We start from the raw sequence: 23694 nt of genomic DNA, 5'->3' as shown, positions 1-23694 counted from the left end.
TACAGAAGTCTGTTGTAAGTCTATACACTAATAAGTAGCAGAAAGAGAAATTAAGAAAACAATCCCATTTACAATTGCACTAAAAAGAATAAATACCTATTAATAAACTTAACTAAAAAGGTAAAAGACCTATACTCTGAAAACTATAAAACATTGAAAACTACAATTGAAGACAATACAAACAAATGGAAAAATATTTTCTGCTCATGGCTTGGAATAACCAATATTTTCTAAATGTCCATACTAGGCCAAAGAAATCTACAGATTTAATGCAGTCCTTACCAAAATGCCAACAGCATTTTCCATAGATCTAGAACAAATAATCCTTAAATTTGTATGGAATTACAAAAGATCCCAAGTAGACAAAGCAATTTTGAAAAAGAACAAAACACAATCCCAGATTTCAAGATATACTACAAAGCTGTAGTCATCAAAACAGTGTGCTACTTGCACAAAAATGGGCAAATAGATCAATGGAAGAGTATAGAATCCAGAAATATACCCACACCTTTATGGTCAATTAATCTATGACAAAAGAGGAAAGAATATGCAATGGGAGGAAGTTGGTCTCATCAATAAATGGTGTTGAGAAAACTGGACACCTACATGCAAAAGAATGAAATTGGACAACTCTCTAACACCATATACACAAGTGAACTACAGTGGATTAAAGACCCAAATGTGAGACCTGAAACTATAAAATTCCTGGAAGAAAACATAGACAGTAATTTCTTTGACACCACGTATAGAAATCAGCCATTTTTATAGATATGTTTCCTCTGGCACGGGAAGAAAAAGCAAAATTAAACTATTGGGACTACATCAAAATGAAAGGCTTTTGCTCAGTGAAGGAAAGCATCAACAAAACAAAAAGGCAACATACTGAATGGGATAAGATATTTGCAAATGATGTAATTGATAAGGGATTAATAACACAACACCAAAAAACCCAATCTGATTAAAATTGGGCAGAGGACATGAATAGACATTTTTCTGAAGAAGACAAACAGATGGCCAACAGACATGTGAGAAGATGCTCAGCATCACCCATCATCAGGGAAATGCAAATCAAAACCACCTTACACTTGTCAGAATGGCTAAAACAAGAAACACAAGAAATAACAAGTGTTGGCAAGTATGTGGAATAAAAGGCACCCTCATGCACTTTTGGTGGGAATGTAAATTGATGCAGCCATTGTGGAAAAGAGTATGGCGCTTCCTCAAAAGCTTAAATATAGAAATACCATGTGATCCAGTAATTCCACTAGTGCATATTTACTCAAAGAAAATGAAAACACTAATTAGAAAAAGTGTATGCATCCCTGTGTTTATTGCACCATTATTTACAACCCAAGTGTCCATCCATAGATCAATGGATAAAAAAAATGTGTGTGTGTTTGTGTGTATACACAAAAAGTGAGTGTATGTATATATATGTATACCCACACACAATGGAATATTACTCACTATAAAAAAGAATGAAATCTTGCTTTTTGCAACAATATGGGTGGATCTAGCAGTATAATGCTAAGTGAGATGTCAGCCAGAGAAAGACAAATACCATATGATTTCACTCATATGTGGAATTTAAGAAACAAAACAGTCAAGGAAAAACAGACCAAAAAATAGACTCTTAACTGTAGAGAACAAACTAGTGATTACCAGAATGGAGTCGGCGGGGGGGGGGGGGGGGGGGGGGCGCACGGGTGAACTAGGTGAAGGGGATTAAGAGTACACTTATTGTGATGAGCACTGATTAACGTATAGAATTGTTGAATCATCCTATTTTACACCTGAAACTAAAATAACACTGTATGTTAATTATACTTGAATAAAAAAAAATGCATCCATGTGTTGCATCATCCCAATTTTATAGTTTAAAAGTAGTAGGTGACCATCTACCTCTTGCAGTAGCAAAGTTGAAAGAAGCAATTTAAGAGCATATTTTATCTTCTACTTATGTCATTTATTTTAGTTCTGCCCTACCTATCTGCAGCACCCATCCACACCAAAATCTTGAACCACAGTCTTTCTCACAGCATTGGGTTGACCAGTACTATCTTTCTATTCACCTTTCACTCAGTTTATTCTTCTTTTGAGGAATTAAAAGTATCTACACTTTTTTGCTGTTTCTATTTCTGTTCCACATTAACTCAGATGTGAGAATCAGTCCCTTTATCATGTGCCAGAGATTACCGTACATACAAGGTCTTTATAAGCCTATCAGACTTTCTAGAAAGGTAAGAGCAGATTTATATGGTAGCAATACAAATGACTTACAAGTGAATATATGTTACCCCTGTTTGTCTTTTGCCATTTACATCTATCAGGACTCATTTAAAAATTTCCCTGTTTGCTTATATTTGGGCCCAAACCATCAGAATTCCTTATTTCCCTAGGCCTTCTACCAACCTCCAGAGAAATTTTCTTATTTTTTCATGTAGAGTTGACTACTCTGTTACTTATTTGACTCCAGATTAATTTTCTTATGTCCAAAATTTCGTAAATCTGCTTTTAGCTAAATAATGCACTATAACTTCAGCTTCTTCCTTTTAAGTGACACCAAAGTAGGGACACAGTCTTTAAAAACTCTGTATTTCTGTCTCGTCTTTCTGGCTGGTCTTTGTGAGGGGGAGAGAGCAACAGAGAGCTTTATTGATCCTGACCCGTGGGCATATGGCCACCCCCATAGCAAGCAATAAAGTGCTTTGTGATTTATGCACCGACATAATGATATGCTTTTTCCTGTTATACACAGATCACTTTTTTTAAAGATATTAGCATACTTGACCAACTCTAGTTCCTCATAGTCAGGTTTTCACTAGTGTATGATTTAATAATATATCTTCAGTTTTTTAAAACTAATATCAATATACAAAAGTTTGCATACCCTTTAAAAATATTTCTTCATAAATGTTACAGTATATATTTTAAACGATACTTAAAGTCTTTAAAATATCTTCCTGTGGGGGCGCCTGGGTGGCTCAGTCATTAAGCGTCTGTCTTCTGCTCAGGACATGATCCCAGGGTCCTGGGATCTAGCCCCTCATCGGGCTCCCTGCTCGGTGGGGAGCCTGCTTCTCTTTCTCCCACTTCCCCTGCTTGTGTTTCCTCTCTCTGTGTGTCTCTCTGTCAAATAAATAAAATTTTTAAAAATAAAATAAAATATGTTACTGTGGAAAACTTTAAATGTAATAGAAAATAGAAAAGAATAATGAACTCCTATATGTCCGTTACTTCTCTTCAGCAACTTGTTTACATGGAGAAAATCTTACTTTATACTCTTACTAACTTCCTCTCCTCCATTTTAGTTTGAAAGAAGCAAATGACCTTTTTAGATGCTCATGTTTTTACCACAGTATAAAGCATAATTGTTTGAGCTCGGTGTTTTGATCCCATGTGATAGTCAAGAGCTAAAACAGCCATCCATTATATGGCTTTTTCTTGCCTTTCTTGGGAAATCCTAATAGGATGATGTGATCTTTCACAGAATTCCTAAAAAGGAATCCTATGTTAGGGATTTTTTTCTTTTTCATAAAAGTCTTTATAATTGTCTTGCATTTGTCTAAGGAGTAATTAACTCAATGAGTAACAGTGACAGAAATAATCCACAAAATAGTCACTCAAACTGTGTGGTAACATTTGATACTGAATAAAAATTGAAAGAAGAATAAAATATTTTTGACAAATATTAGAACTGTTAGAAATTACCCAGAATTAGCCTTGATTAATTAATAATTCTGAAGGAAAGTGGAAAATAGCAGAAGCTATTAATACAATTTGATTAATACAATTTGATATGGATGGAATGATTAATAGATGATTAATTAATAAAATTTGATATGGATAGAATTGATGAATAGATAAAATGTGCTTTAATTTCAAATGGGAAAGAATTGATACCAATACAAATAATTTTACTAAATGATGATTAAATAAAAGAAACAGTATATATAAAAAGTAATTATGTATCTAAATGATGTTAATGGAATTCCCTCCGTTGAAAATATTTTTTCAATCAAAATATGTCAACTTTGAAATAATTTTGATTCAGAGGCACCTGGGTGGCTCAGTCAGTTAACTGTCTGGGCCTTAATCTCAAGCTCAGGTCTCCATCTCCGGATTGTGAGTTCAAGCTCCATGTTGAGCTCCACACTGGGCATGGAGCCTAGTTAAAAAATATTTTTTTGCTATGAAATAATTCTGATTAAATGATTATATTTGAAACATCAGAATAAAAGTGAATTAGAATTGGATGCTCTTCAATTACACTTCTGCAGAAGTTTGAGTGGTAGAAAATGCTTTATCTCTGAAGATTTTTAAATTTCTGTAGAAAATGAGAGCCTTGCTAAAACTGAAAATAGTTATCTGTTCTTCATACCAATAACATTTCTGGACAATTTTGTCTCATTGACACCCACATACATTTTTCCTATCTGTGCTACCAAAGTTCTTCAAATTTCCTTGATATAGATATTAAAGAAATCTTGGGTTTTATTTCATGATCTTGTCACTGAGATTAGTTCTTTTCCAGCTGATATAGCTTTCATTTTAAATATCAGGATCATGGTGCTTTTTCCGAAGGTTACTCTGTTACAACAGGAGCCTCATTCTAATTATCTATGGAGGGGATGTTAATCTCACCCAAAACATGAAGAATTACAAGAAGCCAGGCTTCAAAGTCTCCTTCCATTGATACATCCTTAGAATAGTTTAACTTCATTTACTCACTTCCCACCTTAGTGTTATTTTTATCATATACTTTATTTCTTCATGTATTTTAAATGACATGTACCGTTATTGTTGTTTTGTAAAGTCAATATGCACTTACGTTTACCCATTTTCTTGCATTTCCATGTTTTCATATGAGATTACTTTCTTTCTTCCTGAAGAACCATATTTCACCTTCATTTTTGAAAATAAATGTTTCGTTGGGTCTGGAATTCTGTATTGGCAGTGATGTGCCCACCCCCAACCCTGCCACCCTGGCATTTAAAAGATGCCATTTGATTATCCTCGTATCTCTTACTGCTTGGTGGCTCTTAAGATTTTCTCTTTGTTTTTGGTTTTCAGACTTCTACTTTGATAGGCCTAGATTGGATTTTCATTACATTTATTTTGCTTGGTTTTCACAGAACAGCTTTAGTCTGCAGATTAATGTGTATCTGTTTGAAAATTCTCAGCTGTTGTTTCTCCCTTACTCTCTCTTCTCTTTTTGGGGGGGAGTGGGGAACAATGTATTAATATACTCTTGCTACCTGGCAAATTACCACAAGCTTAGTGTCTTTAAATAATTCTATTTATTTCACAGTTCTAAGGTCATATGTCCAGAAGCCATGACTGGGTCCTCTGTTGAGTGTCACAGACTGAAATCAGGGTGTTGGCTGGGCTGCGCTCCTTTCTGGAGGCTCTGGGGAAGAATCTGCTTCCAAGTTCATTTAGGTTATTGGCCATTCAGTTGCTTTGGGATGTAAAAAACGAGGTCTTTGTTTCCTTGCTCGCTGTCAAGCTGTCAGCGGAGGACCAGTTTTAGCTCTTAGAGGCTACCCCCATTCTTTACTGCATGACTCCCTTTGTTTTCAAGGCTGGCAACAGATAATCACTCTTATGTCACATGCTTTGAATCTCTAATTCCAGAAAAATCCCAGTGATATATAAGGCTCACCTAGTTAGGCGAGGTTTATCCTCTCTCTTTTACAGTCATCTATTTCACATAACATAATTTAGTAAGGGGAGAAAATCTCATCAATGCATTGTCCTCAGAGTCATTCAGGCTTATGCAGTAGGAGGTGGGAATCTTAGGTGGCATCTTAGAATTCTGCCTCATGCCCGCTACAAATACGCCTTTTTGCTGTGTTTACTCACCATGTTTTTCAGTTCTAACATTTATGTTTTTGTAGGATCCAAACCCCTGGTGAAATTCCACGTCACTTAAAATATTTTAGCCATTCGCCCTCTATTTCCTGGAAATCATGAATCATTGCTGTTTTAAAGTCCTTGCTAGTAGGTGCCTCATGGGGATCATCCGTGAGTCTTACTTGTATTTGTTCTTCTCTTAATTATAAGCCAATTATTTTATCTCCCAATAAAATTTTACAATTGTCTATTTCTCTCTGTGTTTCAGCTTCATGTATTTTTTAGACTGTTACGTGCATACACACTGATAATTTTTACATCTTATTATTGACTTCTCATCTTTATGAAAGTGTCTTTTTCCATTTCTGGTAATTGTCTTTGTCTTAACATCTATATTTTATTTTTTAATTTAAAAAAATTTAAAAAGTTTTTATCTATTTATTCATGAGAGACAGAGATACGGGGGTAAGCAGGAGGAGCGGGCTCCCCGCGGAGCAGGGAGCCTGATGTGGGACTCGATCCCAGGACCCTGGGATCATGACCTGAGCCGAAGGCAGACACCTAACTGGTTCAGCTACCCAGGTGCCCATTAACATCTACATTTTAAATAGTCACTTTAGGGGCACCTGGGTGGCTCAGTCCTTAAGCGTCTGCCTTTGGCTCCGGGCGTAATCCCAGAGTTCTGGGTTTGAGTCCCGCATCGGGCTCCCTGCTCCGCTGGGAGCCTGCTTCTTCCTCTCCCACTTCCCCTGCTTGTGTTCCCTTTCTCGCTGGCTGTCTCTCTGTCAAATAAATAAGTAAAATCTTTTATAAATAAATAAATAAATAAATAAATAAATAAATAAATAAATAATCACTTTAGCTTTCTCTTGCTGTTTCCATGTGTATCCCATTTGTATCATTTTATGTTCCAGCTATTTGTGTCTACATTTAAAGTGTTTCTCGTAGCCAGCATGTAGTATGTTTTTGCTTTTTCTTCAGTGCTGCTAATCTCTCTCTTTTTAAAAATATTTACTTATTTATTTGAGAGAGAGAGTGTGTGCAAGTGGGGGAGGGGCAGAGAGGGAGGGAGAGAATCTCAGACTCCCCACTGAGTAAGGAGCTGAAATCAAGAGTTAGATGCTTAACCAACTGAGCACCCATCAGCTAATCTCTTTTAATTGGAATTTTTTGACTACTGAAATTTATTGTAATTATTGATATAGTGGACTTAGATCTACCTTCTTTTTTTTTGTTATTCGAATTGAATATTTGAATATTTTACTATTTTGTTTTAATCTAACTTTTGGCCTTTTGGTTATATTACTTTGAATACGACTCCACAGTCCTTCAACCTTTCCAGGGCCTAATATCTTGTGATTCTACCATTTGCTCACTATAGCTTCTTCATATTTTCCTTTACCCCTTTGTCAGCCTAGGTTCTATTGTCTGCAACCATTTATTGTGCCTTTATCTTTTGTCTAAGCTCCAGGTCCACTTTTCACTGTTCTCTACATTGCTTATTGTTCAAGGAGACTGAACTATAGGATGAGAGTTTCCTTGGCTTTTGACTGGGTTAATATAATAAAAGTTCTGGGAGAAGATCAGCTCAGGTCATGATCTCAGGGTTGTGAGATCAGACCCACGTCAGGCTCCTCACTCAGCGGGGAGTCTGAGATTCTCTCCCTCCCTTCCCTGCCCCTCCCCCCACATGCACAAGCCAAGGCTTTTCAATTTCTGAGGTTTTTTTCTTTTTTCTTACCTGGAATATACTTTTTTCAGTTAACCACATGGCTCACTTCCTTACCTTATTCAAATCTCTGCTCAAATATCACTGCATCACTGAGGCATTCCCTAATCATGCTAAATTCACCTCTATAATCCTTATATTTTTTTCCTTGCTTTTTTTTCCCTCCAAGGTATGTGTCCATATGTGTTTCATTATAAAGTGGGTTTGTTTGTTTTTGTTTTTGTTTTTTAAATTACCTGTCTCATCCAAGTTATCTACATGATGGCAGGGATTTCTGTTGTATTGTTTACTGCGTTCTCCCAGCACCTAGAATGGTGTTTGGCACATGGGCACTAAAAAGAATATGGTGGAATGAATTAATTGCAATTTGAATATTTGGGTATTTCCATTTATTATTTAGTAGATCTAGTAATCACGTAACAACTGTCCCAAAGAAGCCAACATGATTTTGGATCACGATTTTATGAATCACTCAAATTCAAGTCATCTTCGTTTCCTCTTATTCTTTAACTAGTGACCTAGTTCTGTATTTCTGAGGAATTTATTATTTTTTTTAAAGTTGGAATATTTTCAGTAGATTAATAAGTTGCTAACTACTCTCTGTAACACCAAACTCTGTTTAGTTCTTAGAACTAAATATTAGAAAATATTACTTATTCATCTTCTTTGATTTATCAACCCTACAACAACCCAAAATTTTCATTCAGGGCTACCTTGTGACTTTAATCAACTCTAGACTCTTGCCTTTGTAAGTCCCTTCCCTCACTTAAAAAAAAAAAAAATTAGTGTACGACCTCATTGGTATGAAGACAAGTATGATCCCAGCTGGATTCATTATTATTTATTCATTATTATTCCATTCATTTTTTCTGTAATTTTAGGAGACACTAAAACTAAAACATTTAATTACAGGGGCCCTTAAAGTATTGTGGGCCCCAGGCATTGTGCCTATTTTGCCTAATAGATAACAGCCTTCATCATTATATGCAAAAGTCTTATATTTTTCTCATTGTTCCAAAACCTTCTATAGTTGGGTAACTGTCCATTTTTCAAGTCCCAGCTGAACATCCACTTTATTCATTATCTTAATTGTCCTCAATTTATACAGCTCTCCAACAATTGTTTGTGCGATTGAATGTAAATGACTTTGGTGAAATTTTTTAAATTAATAGAATTTATCCAAAGTGACTCTAGTTACACACACACACACACACACATACACACACACATTTTGTTACATAAAATACTTAGGGCTTATCATTAATATTTCATTTCTAAATAATGAATGGCAGAGTTAATGTAAGAATATTGACTAATAATACTAGCTAGTATCCCTGTAGTTGTTGATTTTATTTTATTTTACAATAACAGGAGTTTAGCTTTATGACTATATTTCTAAAAGATTGTTTCTTATTTTCATTTTCCTAGGCATACTACAATTGTTCTTGCATTAAAGAAGGATTAACAACCTCAGATGATCAAGGTGATTTTATCGATGCTAGACCTGGGGCATGTGATGCAAAGTGCTATAAATTGCCTTTGTTCATTGCTTTTATATTCTCTACGATATTATTTTCTGTTTTTTCGGGTATACCATGCACCCTGAACATCCTTCGGTATGTATATATTATTCAAAATCATTGTTCATTTACTACACGAGAAAGCCAATTTTAAGAACATTTTAGAATATTGCTATAAATGATTAACTCTTTTGTTTCAAGGTAGCAACTGCAAGATAGGAAATTGCTATATTGTCAAAATTCATATATTTGCTTAATTCTCTGTTTTAACTAATTTTATTTGCTTAAAGTTTGTAATGGTCACATTTAGTTTTAAGTAAATTTAACTTACAATCTGGTAACTTCATATATAGGAAAATTGTTACACTGTCAAAATTCATATATATGTTTAATTTTTATTTTATCTAATTTATTTACATAAATTCAATATTTATTGAATATTTGCTTCTATAGTAACCAATTTGGCTATAAAAAAAATCAGTGTCATTAGCAAAGGAACATGATAACTTAAAAAATTTTAGAAAATCAGTACACAGATTTTTCTAAATTAAAGCATTTGCTATTTATTTGTTCTTTCTGAATATGTGAAATACATTTAATATTTCTTTTTATCATATTAGCAAAATAGTCTGTTATTATTTTCAATTTTTTTCAAGAGGCTAACATAATACTTTAAGTCATGAGGAGCAATTTGTTGTCTTCTAGGAAAGCAGACTAGAAAACATGAATAAATGTATGCAAAAACAATTCAGAGAACTTGGGAACATGTGGTTTCTGCTTTCAATTAACTTGCAATTTAGTTGGGAGACAAAAGTTGGACATATCACTACAGTGAAGCAGCTTTCTTATCCACTCATCTGTGTCTGGACTAAAATTACAGGGACCAGTAAGATATGTGCCTTGCCTTCAAGTTGCTTAGAGTATAATAGGGAGAGAAAAGCACATAAGTACAGTGGATACTTAGAGGTGCCTTGATTAAAGTTTGGAGAGATTGACCCAGGAAAAGGTGGAAGAAATGGTAATTTTTATCTAGGATGATTTGGAAATGCTTATAGAAGGTATGGTACTTGAACTGAGTTATGAAGATAAGTGCTTTGTCATCATGCAAGCAGATTAGAGGAAAGTTCTTAACGTGAAAATGAGCAGTGAGAATAGAGGCAAAAATATGTGAAATATCTTGGCAAGGAGTTTGTTATGACCAGAGTAGCATGATGGTAAATGGGACAGGGAAGTTTGTATTCCATAAGGGTCTGAGAATGGAAGGCTTTCTTTGCCATATTAACATGAATGATGTTATCCTGTATGCACCTGGAGGCCATTGAAAACAATAAACCTCCGAATTAAAAGTGACCAGCTATGCATTTTAAATAGAATAGTTTGAAGATAGTATAAAAGATGAAGCTGAGAGAAAAATGAGAGAAAAAGGAAGGTACTTAGGATACCATTTTTTAATTTAGTAGTGGTATTTAGAGATAGAGGTGATGGAATATATTTGAAAAACATTTAGTTTGGATATAGGGACAAGATTATTACTTTCATGTTCCTCATACAAAATATAAAAAGAATTAGGATTATGTGCAGATTTCTAGTCTAGGGAACTGAGTGACTGACAATGCATTAACTGAGATAGGAAATTCAAGAAGAGAATGCTTAGATCAAAGATAATCACAATGTTAAACATGCCTTATGTAAAGTTATGTGAAACATCCATATTTCCAGGAGTGAGATGAGACAGATGATAGTAATATTCCGGAAGTTTAGTTCTGAGTCTTTTCCCTTGTCCTTGTAACTATACAAAACAACAAGGAAAATAAATAAAATAAGGAAAATAAAACACACATGCATGTGTGTATATGCATGTACACACACATACACTAGAGTTTCCATGTAATTATGAAATAAATAAAAAAATCACAAAGTTGAAATTGCATGTAAGTATTGCCAAAGTTGAAGCAGAACTGGAAGCCAGCCTGTAGATTCACAAAGATGTTACAAAGACTGACATGAAATGTGGAGAGGCTCTCAGGATTGACAGATCTCCTATACCTCCAGCATATATTTCTGCTCAGAAGAAGGCCCCACCTTATAATGGAAGTTTTGGGTGCACAATCTGGGTAGATAAGCCAAGGTAGAATCTCTCTGTCAAGAATGAGAAAAAAGGCTTGGAATATGCCCAGGAGGTCCAGACATAGCAGATCTCAAAAAGTGCCAGCAAAATATACCTTCTATAACTGAATACATAACATTAGGAAACAAGAAATGTGAAGAGATGTCAGAAGCCCTTGGCCAGAACTGGAGAGGCAGAGGAGGTAGAACCACACATAGGAGTCATAGTTAAGTCCTCACCTATATCAACAGAGGAGATAACTTCAGTTTTGAAGCTGTTGAGCCCTGCCTTATGGTCCATTCTCACGACCTGCCTCTAATTTAAGAAAATTTGTCTCATTGAATTTTCTCATGAATAAGTGGAAAAGGAAAAGTTTCTGCCTGCATACAAAATAACTATAGTAAAAGAAATGGAAGTTATTAAACATTACTATACACCATGAAAATTCAATAGAATATTGTTCCTATGAATCAGATAAAAATATAAATGTAGCTATATGTAAGTTTAAGCTAAAAAAATTAAACAGTTATGGCCACAAAATGAGAAAATAGCTAGATGGATGAGGCTATGGAATGCAAACTAAAAGAACTAAGGAAAAAATTAAAAGGAAAAAATTCAGAAATGAGTTTTCATTTAATTTAGTTATAATTTATCATTTAGTTTTAAGTTATAAAGCACACAGGGAAGAAAAGACAACATAGAAACCAACTGTGGTTGGTGGGGGGCAGGGAATGGAGACTATGGAATAAAAATAAAAAGGTATTTAAGGAAAGGGACAAAAATAGAAGATGGAAAGGCAGATCGAACATACACATAATTGAAGTCCCCAAAGAAGAAAACCAAAACAATCCAACAATAAATATCTAAATCTCTGGTTAAACTATTGCAATAATGATATTTAATAAACACTGAACTAATAAGCAATAATAATAAATAATGAATATATATTGAAATATAAAAGATTTGCATTTACCTATTGAAATGGCACATCAAGTATCTAGGGAAATTGACCCAAAACAGTCAACACTGAGATATATAATAGTAAAATTGTTATATTTAAAGATGAAGAAATAGTCCTTTTGCCATCTAAAAAAAGAGGAAAGCAAAAAATATTGGCACTGGATTTCTAAACAGCAACATTCACCTCTAGAATAGAGAGACAATTAAAAGATTGCTGAAGAAAGAAAATATGAGCTAATTATTGCATTATCAACAAACTGCCCTACAATTATAAACAGTTTTGATGTGGCAGAAGCCAGGAAGTGTTGTTATGAGATACTTCTTAAGAATTGACATTAAGATGAGTTATAACTAGCCAAGATATAACGGGAAAACTTTGATAAAAGGTCCATTGGTGAGCATTAGCTATGTTAAACTAAACAGATTTAACTACTTATACTTAACTAAAGTGTTTTCTAAATATAATTAATTTATGCTAGAACTAAGACAAATACTAAGCTGAGTATAAGGGTGACACAATAGAATGCAATGTAATATGCTTTGATAAAGTGGAAATTATATAACAAAAACGGGGGAAGAAAACAGATCAAAAGAAGGACAAGCTTGTTGGATGACTAATAAATGGGGAGTCAAGGGAAGTCATCTTTACAGACATTTTACTGAAGCATAATGTATATTCAGAAGAGTGCACACTTGTATCACTGTCTGATGCATTTTTACAATGTGAAGACACCAGTGTAACTGCAATCCAGTTCAAGAAATCAATAATTATAAGTATTCCAAAAGTCCTTCCAATAACTCCTTTCTTGTCACCAAGTCCTTCATTCATTAAGGTGACAACTATCCTGACTTCTATGCTGAATAGGTTAATCTGTTCTGTTTGTACTTTATGTGTATAGATTATGGCACATCGTCATTTGTGTCTATATTGTGTTACTTCACAATGTTCTTCCAAGAGTCAATATTGTTGTATACAAAAGAAATTTATTTCTGTTGCCCTATAGTAGTGCTGTCCGATCATGTTTTCCAAAATAATGAAATGTTTTATGTATCTGCTGTCCAAAATAGTAGTCTCTCTCCACATGTGCATGTTGACTTTTGAAATGCAGCTAATTGTGAATGAGGCACTGAACTTTAATTTTTTTTTTTAAGATTTGATTTATTTATTTGACAGAGATAGAGACAGCCAGCGAGAGAGGGAACAAGCAGGGGGAGTGGGAGAGGAAGAAGCAGGCTCATAGCAGAGGAGCCCGATGTGGGACTCGATCCCAGAACACCGGGATCACGCCCTGAGCCGAAGGCAGACGCTTAACCGCTGTGCCACCCAGGCGCCCCTGAACTTTAATTTTTATTTAGTTTAACTGACTTAAATTAAAGTAGGCACAAATGGCTAATGGTTACCATATTGTATAGCATGGTTTATAGTAGTCCATTGTATGAATATACTAAAATTTGCCCATTTTTTCTCTAGTTAGTGTTTTCAGTTTAGGGCTGTTAGGATTGCTATTTCCACGAACATTTTTTACTTGTCTTTTGGGAAAGATATGAATACATTTCTATCGAATACGTATGTAAACAACGTAATTGCTGGGTCATAGGGTTTACATACATTCAGCTTTTTAATTTTTAAGTGTTTGCACAAATTCATTCTTCCAGCAGCCTGTTATTGTTTTTTTAACTTGAACAATTTTGATGGGTGTGTGTTAATATTTCATTGTTTTTAATTTCCTTATTCAGAGGACTGATATGATTGAACACATTTTCCTGTACTTATTAGCCATGTGAACATGCGATTTTGTCAAATATCTGTTCGGTTCTTTTGTCTACTTTACATTGGGCTGTCTGTTTATTATTAATTTTTTTGGATTATTTTCTATATTGTTTATATACCCCAAGTCAGGAATTACTTATCGTATATATTCATAACAAATATCTTTTCCAACTCAATGGCTTGCCTTTTCAGCTGTGGTAATGTCATCTTTTGAGGGAAATAAATTTTCGATTTTAATGTACTGTTCAAGAAATATTTCCCTAAGCAGAATCATGAGGACATTTACTGTTATTTTAATAAAAATTATAAAATCAATAATTCAGCTGGAAATTTTTAAAATATAATGTAGAAATCCAATTTCATTCTTTTTTTATATGAATACTAAGAGACTCCCCCCCATTTACTTCAAGGCTATACTTACCCTGTAACAGTGTACAAGAGGCTGTCTATATGTGGACCTACTTCTGTATCTATTCTGTTCCATTGGTTTATTTATGCATCCTTGCACCGGTATTACACTGTCTTTATTGTTGTACAGTTATTGTGAATATTTGTATCAGTCTTTGTTTTAAGTCCATCTTCGAGACTTTCTTGGCCATTCTTGTATTTTGAGGTGATTGAAATCTAACTAGTCATGTCTATAATAACATGATGAGATTTTTAAAAAAGATTTGTTTATTAGAGAGAGAGAGGGAGCACTGGGGGGAGGGGCAGAGAGAGAATCTTCAAGCAGACTGCCCACTGAGCAGGGAGCCCAATGTGGGGATCGATCTCATGACCCATGAGATCATGACCTGAGCCAAAACCAAGAATTGGATGCTTAACCAACTGAGCCACCTAGGCACCCCTAACATGATGCAATTTTAAACAGAACACCCTCAAATCTATTTGAGAGAATTGCTATACTTATCATACTGAGTTTTTAAATCAATCAATGAGGTATAATTCCTTCATTTATTTAAATTTATTTCTTGCAGTAATTTTTCATAATTTTCATTTTCAAGATGGAGGTTTTTTATGTCCGTCATAGATTCAGTCCTAGGTAATTAATGCTTTTCATACTTAGTATAGCATAGTATAGTATAGTTGTTTATTGTTGGTATGAAGAATGCAATTCATTCTTGTGCTTTGATCTTGTATTCTGTGACTATGCTTATATTAATTTCTAGTGGTTGGTTGGTAATTTAACTTCAGATTTTCTATGTACATAATCCTGATCTGCAAGTAATGATTTTTATTCTTTTCCAACCCTTATAACTTTTTTTCTTGCCTGATTAAGTTGTCCTTTACAGTGCTGAATAGAAGTAGTGATAGTTACTATCCTTATTTTTTATGTGCATTATGGTGATGGCTTTTGATATTTCAGTGTGAGATATGAAATTTGCTGTAAATTTCACAACTAAGTGTGGTATTGATACCGTTTTTCAGAATAAGCCAGTTTTTCTTTCATTCCTCATTCACTAAGTCTCTTTTTCTCTAAGACTTTTTTTAATGAATAAAATTTGAAATACATTTGATGCATATATTGAAATGATCACAATATCACATTTCTACTTTATTTTAGGAATAAATTGGTCTTGGTCAGTTGCTTTATTCATTTTCCTAATATTTTGTTTAGTATTTTTGCATTTGTCTTCATGACTAAGATTACCTTATAATTTTCCCTTCTTAATAATCTGCTCGTCGGGTTTTGGTCTTAATGCTGTTCTGGTCTCATGAAATGAGTTGGGAAATATTTCCTCTCTTCTTTGTATCTGGGCTATTTTATGAAGGCGTGGTTAAATTTTTTTAAATTAAATCTTTGGAAGAAATCACTTTTGTTGTCACTTGGGCATGGAAATTTCTTTGTGGAGTTTTAAATTAAAAATGGAATGCCTCGTGTGTGTGTGTGTGTGTGTGTGTGCGTGTGTGTGAAAGAAAGTGAGAGAAAGAAGCTAATGAATCTTTTCACTTTAAATTTTTAATTTGCATCATTTCACTTTTATGTTTATTATATTTTTATTTTATTCACATATATCTTCTGTATATTAATATATATTCCTTTTCTTTTTTAAAAAATATTTTATTTATTTATTTATTTGAGAAAGAGAGCACAAGCAGGGGGAGCTGCAGGGGCAGAGGGAGAAGCAGACTCCCCATTGAGCAGGGAGCCCAACTTGGGGCTTGATCCCAGGACACTGGGATCATGACCCGAGTCAAAGGCAGATGCTTTGACTGAGCCACCCAGGCGCCCCAATATATATTCCTTTTCTGTCCAGATGTAAATACAGCTGCATTCCAAAAGTCTTAATATGTATTTTTCTCATTCTTTCTACTCAAATATGCCTTTTGATGTTTTTTATTTTAGCCATATGTTTTTTAAAAGTGTATTGTTTAATTCCTAAACATTTGAAATTTTCATTATATTTTGTTATATATCTTATATTTATATGTAATATAAACATAATTAATATTCCATTTATTTTTATTTGGAGTCCACTGTGTTCAGGGAACATACTTTCATGTGTTCTTCCTTGAAAACTTCTTTGGACTTGCAAATTATTTAAGATCTTTGTTTATGATGGTGCATTTTTCCATTATTATATCATTTTGCTGTATATATTTTGAGACTATATTAGTTGAAAACAAATTTCAAATTGCTACAACTTCTTGCTTTATTGATCCTTTAGCCCTTGAAATATTCTAATATTCTTTTTTTACCTCTAATAACTTATTATCTTAGAATTACTTTTTCTCACTTGAATATTGTTTTATCAGCTATATTTCCATTAGCATAATATACACTTTTCCATTCTATTACTTTCAATCATTCTCTGATTATACATATTTAAGGTATATCTAGTAAGCAGTCTATAGTTGCCTTTAAAAAAATCCAGTCTAACCTAGACTATATAGACTATTAAATTAAAAATAATTGCTGATATGTTTGGATTTTGGTCTCATTTTAGCATTTGCTTTAAATTATTTTCTACTTGTTCTTTTAGTTCTTTACTTCTTTTGCATTGATTATTTTTAATTTTCATCATTTTCCCTTTATTATTTTGCTAATTATGTATTATTTTATTCTTATATTAGTCAAGACATTATAAGAGTATATGTGGTTCATTAGAGTCAAATTAAATTAGTACTTTTGCCACTTCTGGATAATTCAAGGACCTAAGAATACTTTAACTCCATTAACTCTCTTCCAGACTTTTGTTATTGTTGTCATATATTCCGATGCTACACAAATTTTACAACCTAAAAGATGTATATTTATGTATATTATGTATATTTAATATCATACTATCAGAATCTCTTTATATTTTCCTGCATTTTTTGCTTTCTTCAGAGATCATTTCTTTCTTCAAAAAAAAAATTTCTTTTACTGTGGGTCTGAGGGAAATGAATTTTGTTCATTTTTTGTTTGTTTAAAAATTTCTTTATTCACCTTTATCATAAAATTATAGTTTGGCTGCTTATGGAATTTCAAGTTTGGTGGTAATTTTAGTACTTTAAAAAGAAATATTTAGTGTTCCCGATTTCTATGAGAATGCTTTATTACTATTCCTTTGAATGTAATATGCCTTTTCTTTAGATGTTTTTAACATTTTTCCCTGTCTTTGGTTGTCAGTAATTTTTCTATGATATGTCTTAATATGATTTTGTTTCTGTGTGTGTGCCATGGAGATTTAAAATTTTTTTATGGCTTTAAAAGACAGACTTGTTGTCTTTTCCTGTTATCTATTATGATGGTAAGAATATTAGTTTGCTAGGCTACCATAGAAAGGTACCACAGGATGGGTGTCTTAAACAACAGATACTTATTTTCTCACAGCTCTTGAGGCTAGAAATCTGAGATTAAGGTGTGGGCAGTGTTGGTTCCTTCTGAGGGCTTTGAGGGAAGATCTGTTCCAGATCTTCTGGGCTTGTAAATGGCCATTTTTGCTCGAGTCTTTACATTGTCTTTTCTCCATACATTTCTGTGTCCATCTTTTCTCTTCTAATGAAGACACCAGTCATATTGGATTAGGCCCACACAACTGACCTCATTTTAACTTAATTACTTAATTACCTCTCTAAAATCCTGTCTCCAATATGATGGCATTCTGAGGTACTAGGGATTAGGATTTCAGCATCTAAATTTTGGAAGGAACACAATTCAGCCCATAGCAGTAACAAACCATCCTAAATTTATCACTTAATGACAACAGTTTATCTTTCTCTCTCATGGTTCTGTGAGTTGACTGCACTCAATAGGGTAGTTCTTGATTGACGTTTCTTGTGAGCTTGTGGTCAGATGCCACATGACACTTAGTCATCTGATAGTGTGATTGGGCTGGATTTCCAAGACCACTGACAATTTAGGCTAACTGTTGCTGGGAGCCTAGCTAGGTTGATTGACCATAAGTAAACTCTTTGTGTGACTTGTACTTCTGCTAACAAAGTACAACATTTCCAAAAGCGAACACCCAAAGTCCTAGTGTTCTAAGAGACTCAGGCATAAGCTATAAGGCAGAGGTAGCAAGGCTTTATTTAACTTAGGCTAGATGCCCAAGAATGTCACTTTTCTGCATTCTATTAGCTAAAAAAAGTCATGTTTCAGGAAGAGGATCACTAGGTTCCACTTTTTGATGTTAGAAACAACTAGCAAGTACAGAAAAGAAAAAAAAAGGAATTGATACCTGTCATCTTGGGTGATTATCTACCACAATATCTTTCATTGATCTAGGAAAATTCTTAAGTATTCTTTCTTCAGATATTCCTCCTGCCCCATTCTTTCTCTCTTCATCTTTGGGATCTTAATAACATATATCATAAACCTTTCTCCGTATCCATGTGTCTTTTTCTGACTTTTGCTTTCTATTTTCATTTGTTTTTATGCTCTGTGCTTTAGACTGAAGTTTTTTTGCTTTTCTAATTTTTGATGTATTAATCTTTTTCCCATTTGCTTTTCCATTTACGTACACTCAAGTTTACTAAGTATATCTTCATCTGTGTCTAATTAGCTATTAAATTCTCCTACTGAGTTCTTAAATCTAATTCATGTATTTTTCAGTTATAGAATTTCATTTCTTTTTAATAGATACTAGTTCTCTGATAAAGTCCTCTCATCATTTGTTTTCTAGTATATATTAATTCCCCATATCTAAAATCTCTGTTAGGTATCTAGTATCTGAATATTCTGTAGAAGTATTATATTGTATTTTTTTCTCCAGCATATAAATTATAGTTCCTGTAATTATTTTTAATCATATGTGAGATTTTGTGTACCAAAAACAATAGAGGCTATAGACATTAATAACTCCAAAAAAATTTTTTTACAATAGTTTTATTTAGATGTACAGAATCGGGACAGTTACCTGTAATCCAAACAGAAATTTAGTTGGTTTGAGGGTAAGTTTAAGTCTCTAAAAGACCTTATCAATTTCCAGATTGCCCTTTATTCTAGGGCATAGTCTTTCGAGAGGTCCTGATTGAAAGAAAGTTAAACATAGGATCTTTCATTCTTGGTGAGATTTGAACTCCAGTATTTATCTTTCAGTTACAATAAAACTTCCAAGAAAAATATTACCAGTTCTTTTTATGTTGTATTGGAAATAATAGCTAATACATTTAGTTAAAAGTTCATTAAGCTCCAGGATATAAAAAATAACATATACATAGAGCTACACACCCTCATGCGCACGCGCACACACACAAATTCAGTTAAAAATAATTTTTTAACCTACATTAACTGAAAAATGAAAACAGATTAAGGTCAGTAGTCTGGTTAACAGAAATAAGTCAATGTCATTTTCCTGGTTTTAATATTATGTAATAGTTATATAACGTTTCGTCATTGGGGGATGCTGGGTAAAGGAACACATGGTACTTTGTACTATTTTTGCAACTACCTGTGAGTTTCAAAAATAAATAATTTCAAAATAAAAAGTAAAAAAACAAAATGAAACACACACACACACACGTGAATGTCACAAAAGCAGACTGACTTAACAGCTGGGAAAAATATATCCCATATTATGGATTTCTGAAGACTGAACATCACCAATATATCAGTTCTCCTTAACCTAATTGATAATTTTAATGTGATCATGAAAATACCAATATAATTATTGAACTTTAAAACCTGATTCTAAAATTGTTAGGGAAAAATAACGAGAGTAGCTTGGGAATCTTAAACAAAGAAACACAATAATGGAGGCTTAACCCCATAAGCTAAAAGCACCATAAAGTTTTAATTATTAAAACAATATGGTATTGATTTATGAATAGAATGACAGTAAGTCTAGAAATAGATCTCAACTCATGGGAATTTCATATAAAATGAAAGTGAAATCTTAAAGAAGTGAATCAAAGATAGATCTTTTGGAAAGTGGTTTGAGTATAAAGAGATAGACTTCAAGGGGAAAAAAAATATATTTGGAGCCCATATAACACACTGGGAAAACCTAACATGGAATAAAGATTTAAATGTAAAAAAAATTAAGCAATACAATGCTAGAAAAACAAATAGACCAATTTCACTATGATCTTTAAAAGAACAAGGTATTTCCAACTACGACTCAAAATCTAAAAGCAGGAAAGATTGATATAATTTACTCCATTAAGTTAAAAATAATAACCAAAGTCAAAACATTTCTGCACAATGAAATATAATGCAACTGAAAAAAATGAATAGGGAGGAGCTCTATGTTCATGTAGGAAAGGATCTTAAGAATGCACTGTTAATGAAAAAATCAGGTACAGAACAGTGAATATAGTATGCTACTTCCTGTGAAGAAAGAATATAGAGATATGCATTTACAATTATTTGTATTTGCATAACGGAACAGTAGATATAAACAAAAGAGAAATTAAAATGGTAACCTAACGGTAGCCCAAAGGGATGAGGTAGAAGTGGAGGCAGATGAAGGCAGAGGCAGAAACAAGCAAGTTTCTCCAGCATATTCTCTTTATATTGTTTTGCTTTCCAAAGCATGTAACCATACTACAAATTCAACAAATAAAGTTTAATTTAAAAATACAATAAGATTCAGAGCCAAAGACATAAATTGTGAAATCACTGGCAAATAAATGATAATTAAAGTCAAGGAAGAGAGGGGTAGGATGGAGAAGTTTGTATCAGGCCAATGGCCCTACAGAGGGCAACTAGAAAAGCTGGGTTAATGATAAAAATCATGTATCTCCAGGCAGAAAATGGCAAAGGACTAGAGGGATTAAACTTCCAGAGAGAGCAGAAGTTTTTAGAGGTGAATTGGAGATCTAAGGCTCTCCCTGAGTTTCTTGCCAATTCTTGATAAAGGCTAGATGCTGACAGTCTGGACTAGGTCCAGGTAGAGGGTCACTGCTGGGGGCAAGCAAGCTGGCAGAGTTTTGGGTGATCACATGGGACTGAGAATGATAAAATTATTTTTTCTCTGGAGAAATTTGTTAAAATCTGAGATGTGTGAGGCTGAAGTCTAAACAGAAAAGTACCATGACTTGTCTGTATCTCCCCATCAAGGTGCTCATTAATAAAAATAAGTAAATAAAATAAAAATGGTAAAATACATCAGAAATTTTTATATGTAAATGGATTAAAATCAGGTTTACAAGTTTAACCAAATTAAAAAAAATAATAGTTGAAGGTAAAGGAAAAACAAAGAAATAACTAAAGAAAAAGAAAAGAAAAAATAGTTCTTCAGTTCTTTCCCTTCCATCCCACATTTTAAAAAAATGTTTGTCTTCTCAACTGTGATAGTCACCACAGGTTCAAGCAAGAAGGTAGATGAGAACTTTTAAGAAAAGCATAAAAGAAAAGAGAGAGAAAAGTGTCCAGTTCCCTGCTGCACTGTTGGATATGGGACGGTGGCAAGAAAAACAGCAGGAAAAAAAAAAGGTTTTTACTAATAAGTATTCAATTATGGTTTTAAAACACGCTGCAAAGAAAATGCAAGGAAATGAAATGAGAAAATTATAGGACAATCTAACTCAGTCTGAGGATTCAGAGAGGGTGTTTCTGAAGAACTGACTTTTAAGCTGAGCCCTAAAGGTTAGGGGCTGAGTATTTCATACAGTGGCAACAGAAGCAAAGATTCAGGGGAAGCCGCTTCGTAAGATTGTTGTGTTATCAAATGTCATGAACAAGGAGGGTGCTTAGGCAAAAATGCGGTGTGAGGTGGCGTGCCATGAGACCTGTGCAATCAGGCTGACCCTTGAAAAGTTTTCCGCAGTTCTAGATGTTATCATAAGAACAAGGGGAAGCTGTTGAAGGATCCTAGTGGGGGCAGTGAAATAATCAGAATCTCAGAGGTAAAAAAAAAAATCACTTTGGCTGTTCTGTGGAGAGTGGACTGAAAGGATAAGGATGGTTGTTAGGAGATAAATTAAGAAGTTACTTCGTTTCTTTAAGGAGTGAGGTAGAGCCTTGGAATAGGCCAGTGGTCTTAGAGATTTATGTATATTTTTAAATCAGAGAAAGAGATATGAAAAAGCCGTATTTTAAAAATGACAGTATTTGGTTATTGAATCTGGCCAACGAAGAAAAAAATGGTATCAAGGATGCCTCTTTTCACATTTTGGACTTGAACTTTGCATGACAGTGGATGGCAGTTCCATCTCCTGTGACAGGGAACACTAGGGAAAGAGCAGCTTTTGTGCACCACAGGGAACTTCAGTTTAGAACTGATGTCTTTTAAGAAAGCCATGGAGTGAAAATATGAATTTAGAAGTCCTAGGAGATAGTGGAAGCTGCCTTTTTACACTTTGGAAGAGTACTAACAAATTTTTTGTTTATTCCATGAAATTCTTAAATCATCCTCTCATAGCCTTACTTATTAGACAATGTACAAAAAATATTCACTTCATTGTTATATTCGCTGTATATTTTAATACTCATTTTTCATTAAATATTTTGAATACATATCTATTATTTATTTTGTGCTGCTCATTTAAATGATTATGGAAAATCTGAGGAATCATTACTCTTTTCGTCTTATTTTGCATATCAGAAAGATGGTTCTAATCAAACTGAAGATACATAAATACATCTTAACGATTATACTTATGAGTTATGATCAGCTCTATCTATGCTTCAGAAAGCAGCGATAAGCCATGTAAGAAGCTACCTGTGCTAACTGAAGCAGAACACACAATTACAGTTAGGCATATTATTCATATTTGCACATTATACCAAGACCTGTACCGAAGTACGGTTCTACAACGTGACCCTTTCTTTTTCCTCCCTTAAGAATCCGCTCATTATAGAAGGGTAAAGTATTTTTTTATTTAAAAATGCCATTCTCTTTTGAGGATTGGTTAATTTGTTTTCATTTTCTTAGTAGTAAGCATCTGAGGAAAGAATATATATTCTCACCAGGTTGATATGGTAGAATTACCTCACTTTTTGTAAAATAGTCACAAAATATTGTATGTATGCTACATTTTAATAAATTGGGTCAGTTTGGATGAAAATATTGGTCATACTAGTTTATTGTTCAAGTTCTAGAACAAGAAAACAAAGGGTAAGCATAGAGTTTAATTAGAATAAAATGTAGCTCTTATTTTTTTACTTCCTAATATGTTCAAAGGTTGATTATATTTTATTGTATTTTCATTTTCCAAACTAGTACGTGGCGTTATGCATTTTTTAAACAAATACTTGCTTTGACCAATAAATACAGAGAGGTTCATTTTTTTTTGTATTTGGGAAAGTTATTTTTTGTTTATTTTAGGTTTTGAATAGTGAGGGTAACAGTCAGAGGTCCAATAGGAAAGAGAAGGCACACTT

General features: G+C 33.5%; 1 protein-coding gene across 1 annotated transcript in view; it reads left to right on the top strand.

Moving 5' to 3' along the window:
- The window catches only part of SLCO6A1 (solute carrier organic anion transporter family member 6A1), a 96835-nt gene that overhangs the window by 66708 nt on the left and 6433 nt on the right, over positions 1–23694 (top strand). The window contains exon 11 of the mRNA XM_048221110.1: positions 9014–9201. Within this exon, the coding sequence (XP_048077067.1) occupies positions 9014–9201 (188 nt within the window). The remainder of the gene's footprint in view (positions 1–9013; positions 9202–23694) is intronic.

The sequence above is a fragment of the Ursus arctos genome, unplaced genomic scaffold (assembly GCF_023065955.2).
Source record: "Ursus arctos isolate Adak ecotype North America unplaced genomic scaffold, UrsArc2.0 scaffold_5, whole genome shotgun sequence".
NCBI lineage: Eukaryota > Metazoa > Chordata > Mammalia > Carnivora > Ursidae > Ursus > Ursus arctos.
This window is presented reverse-complemented; position numbering and strand designations above follow the sequence as displayed.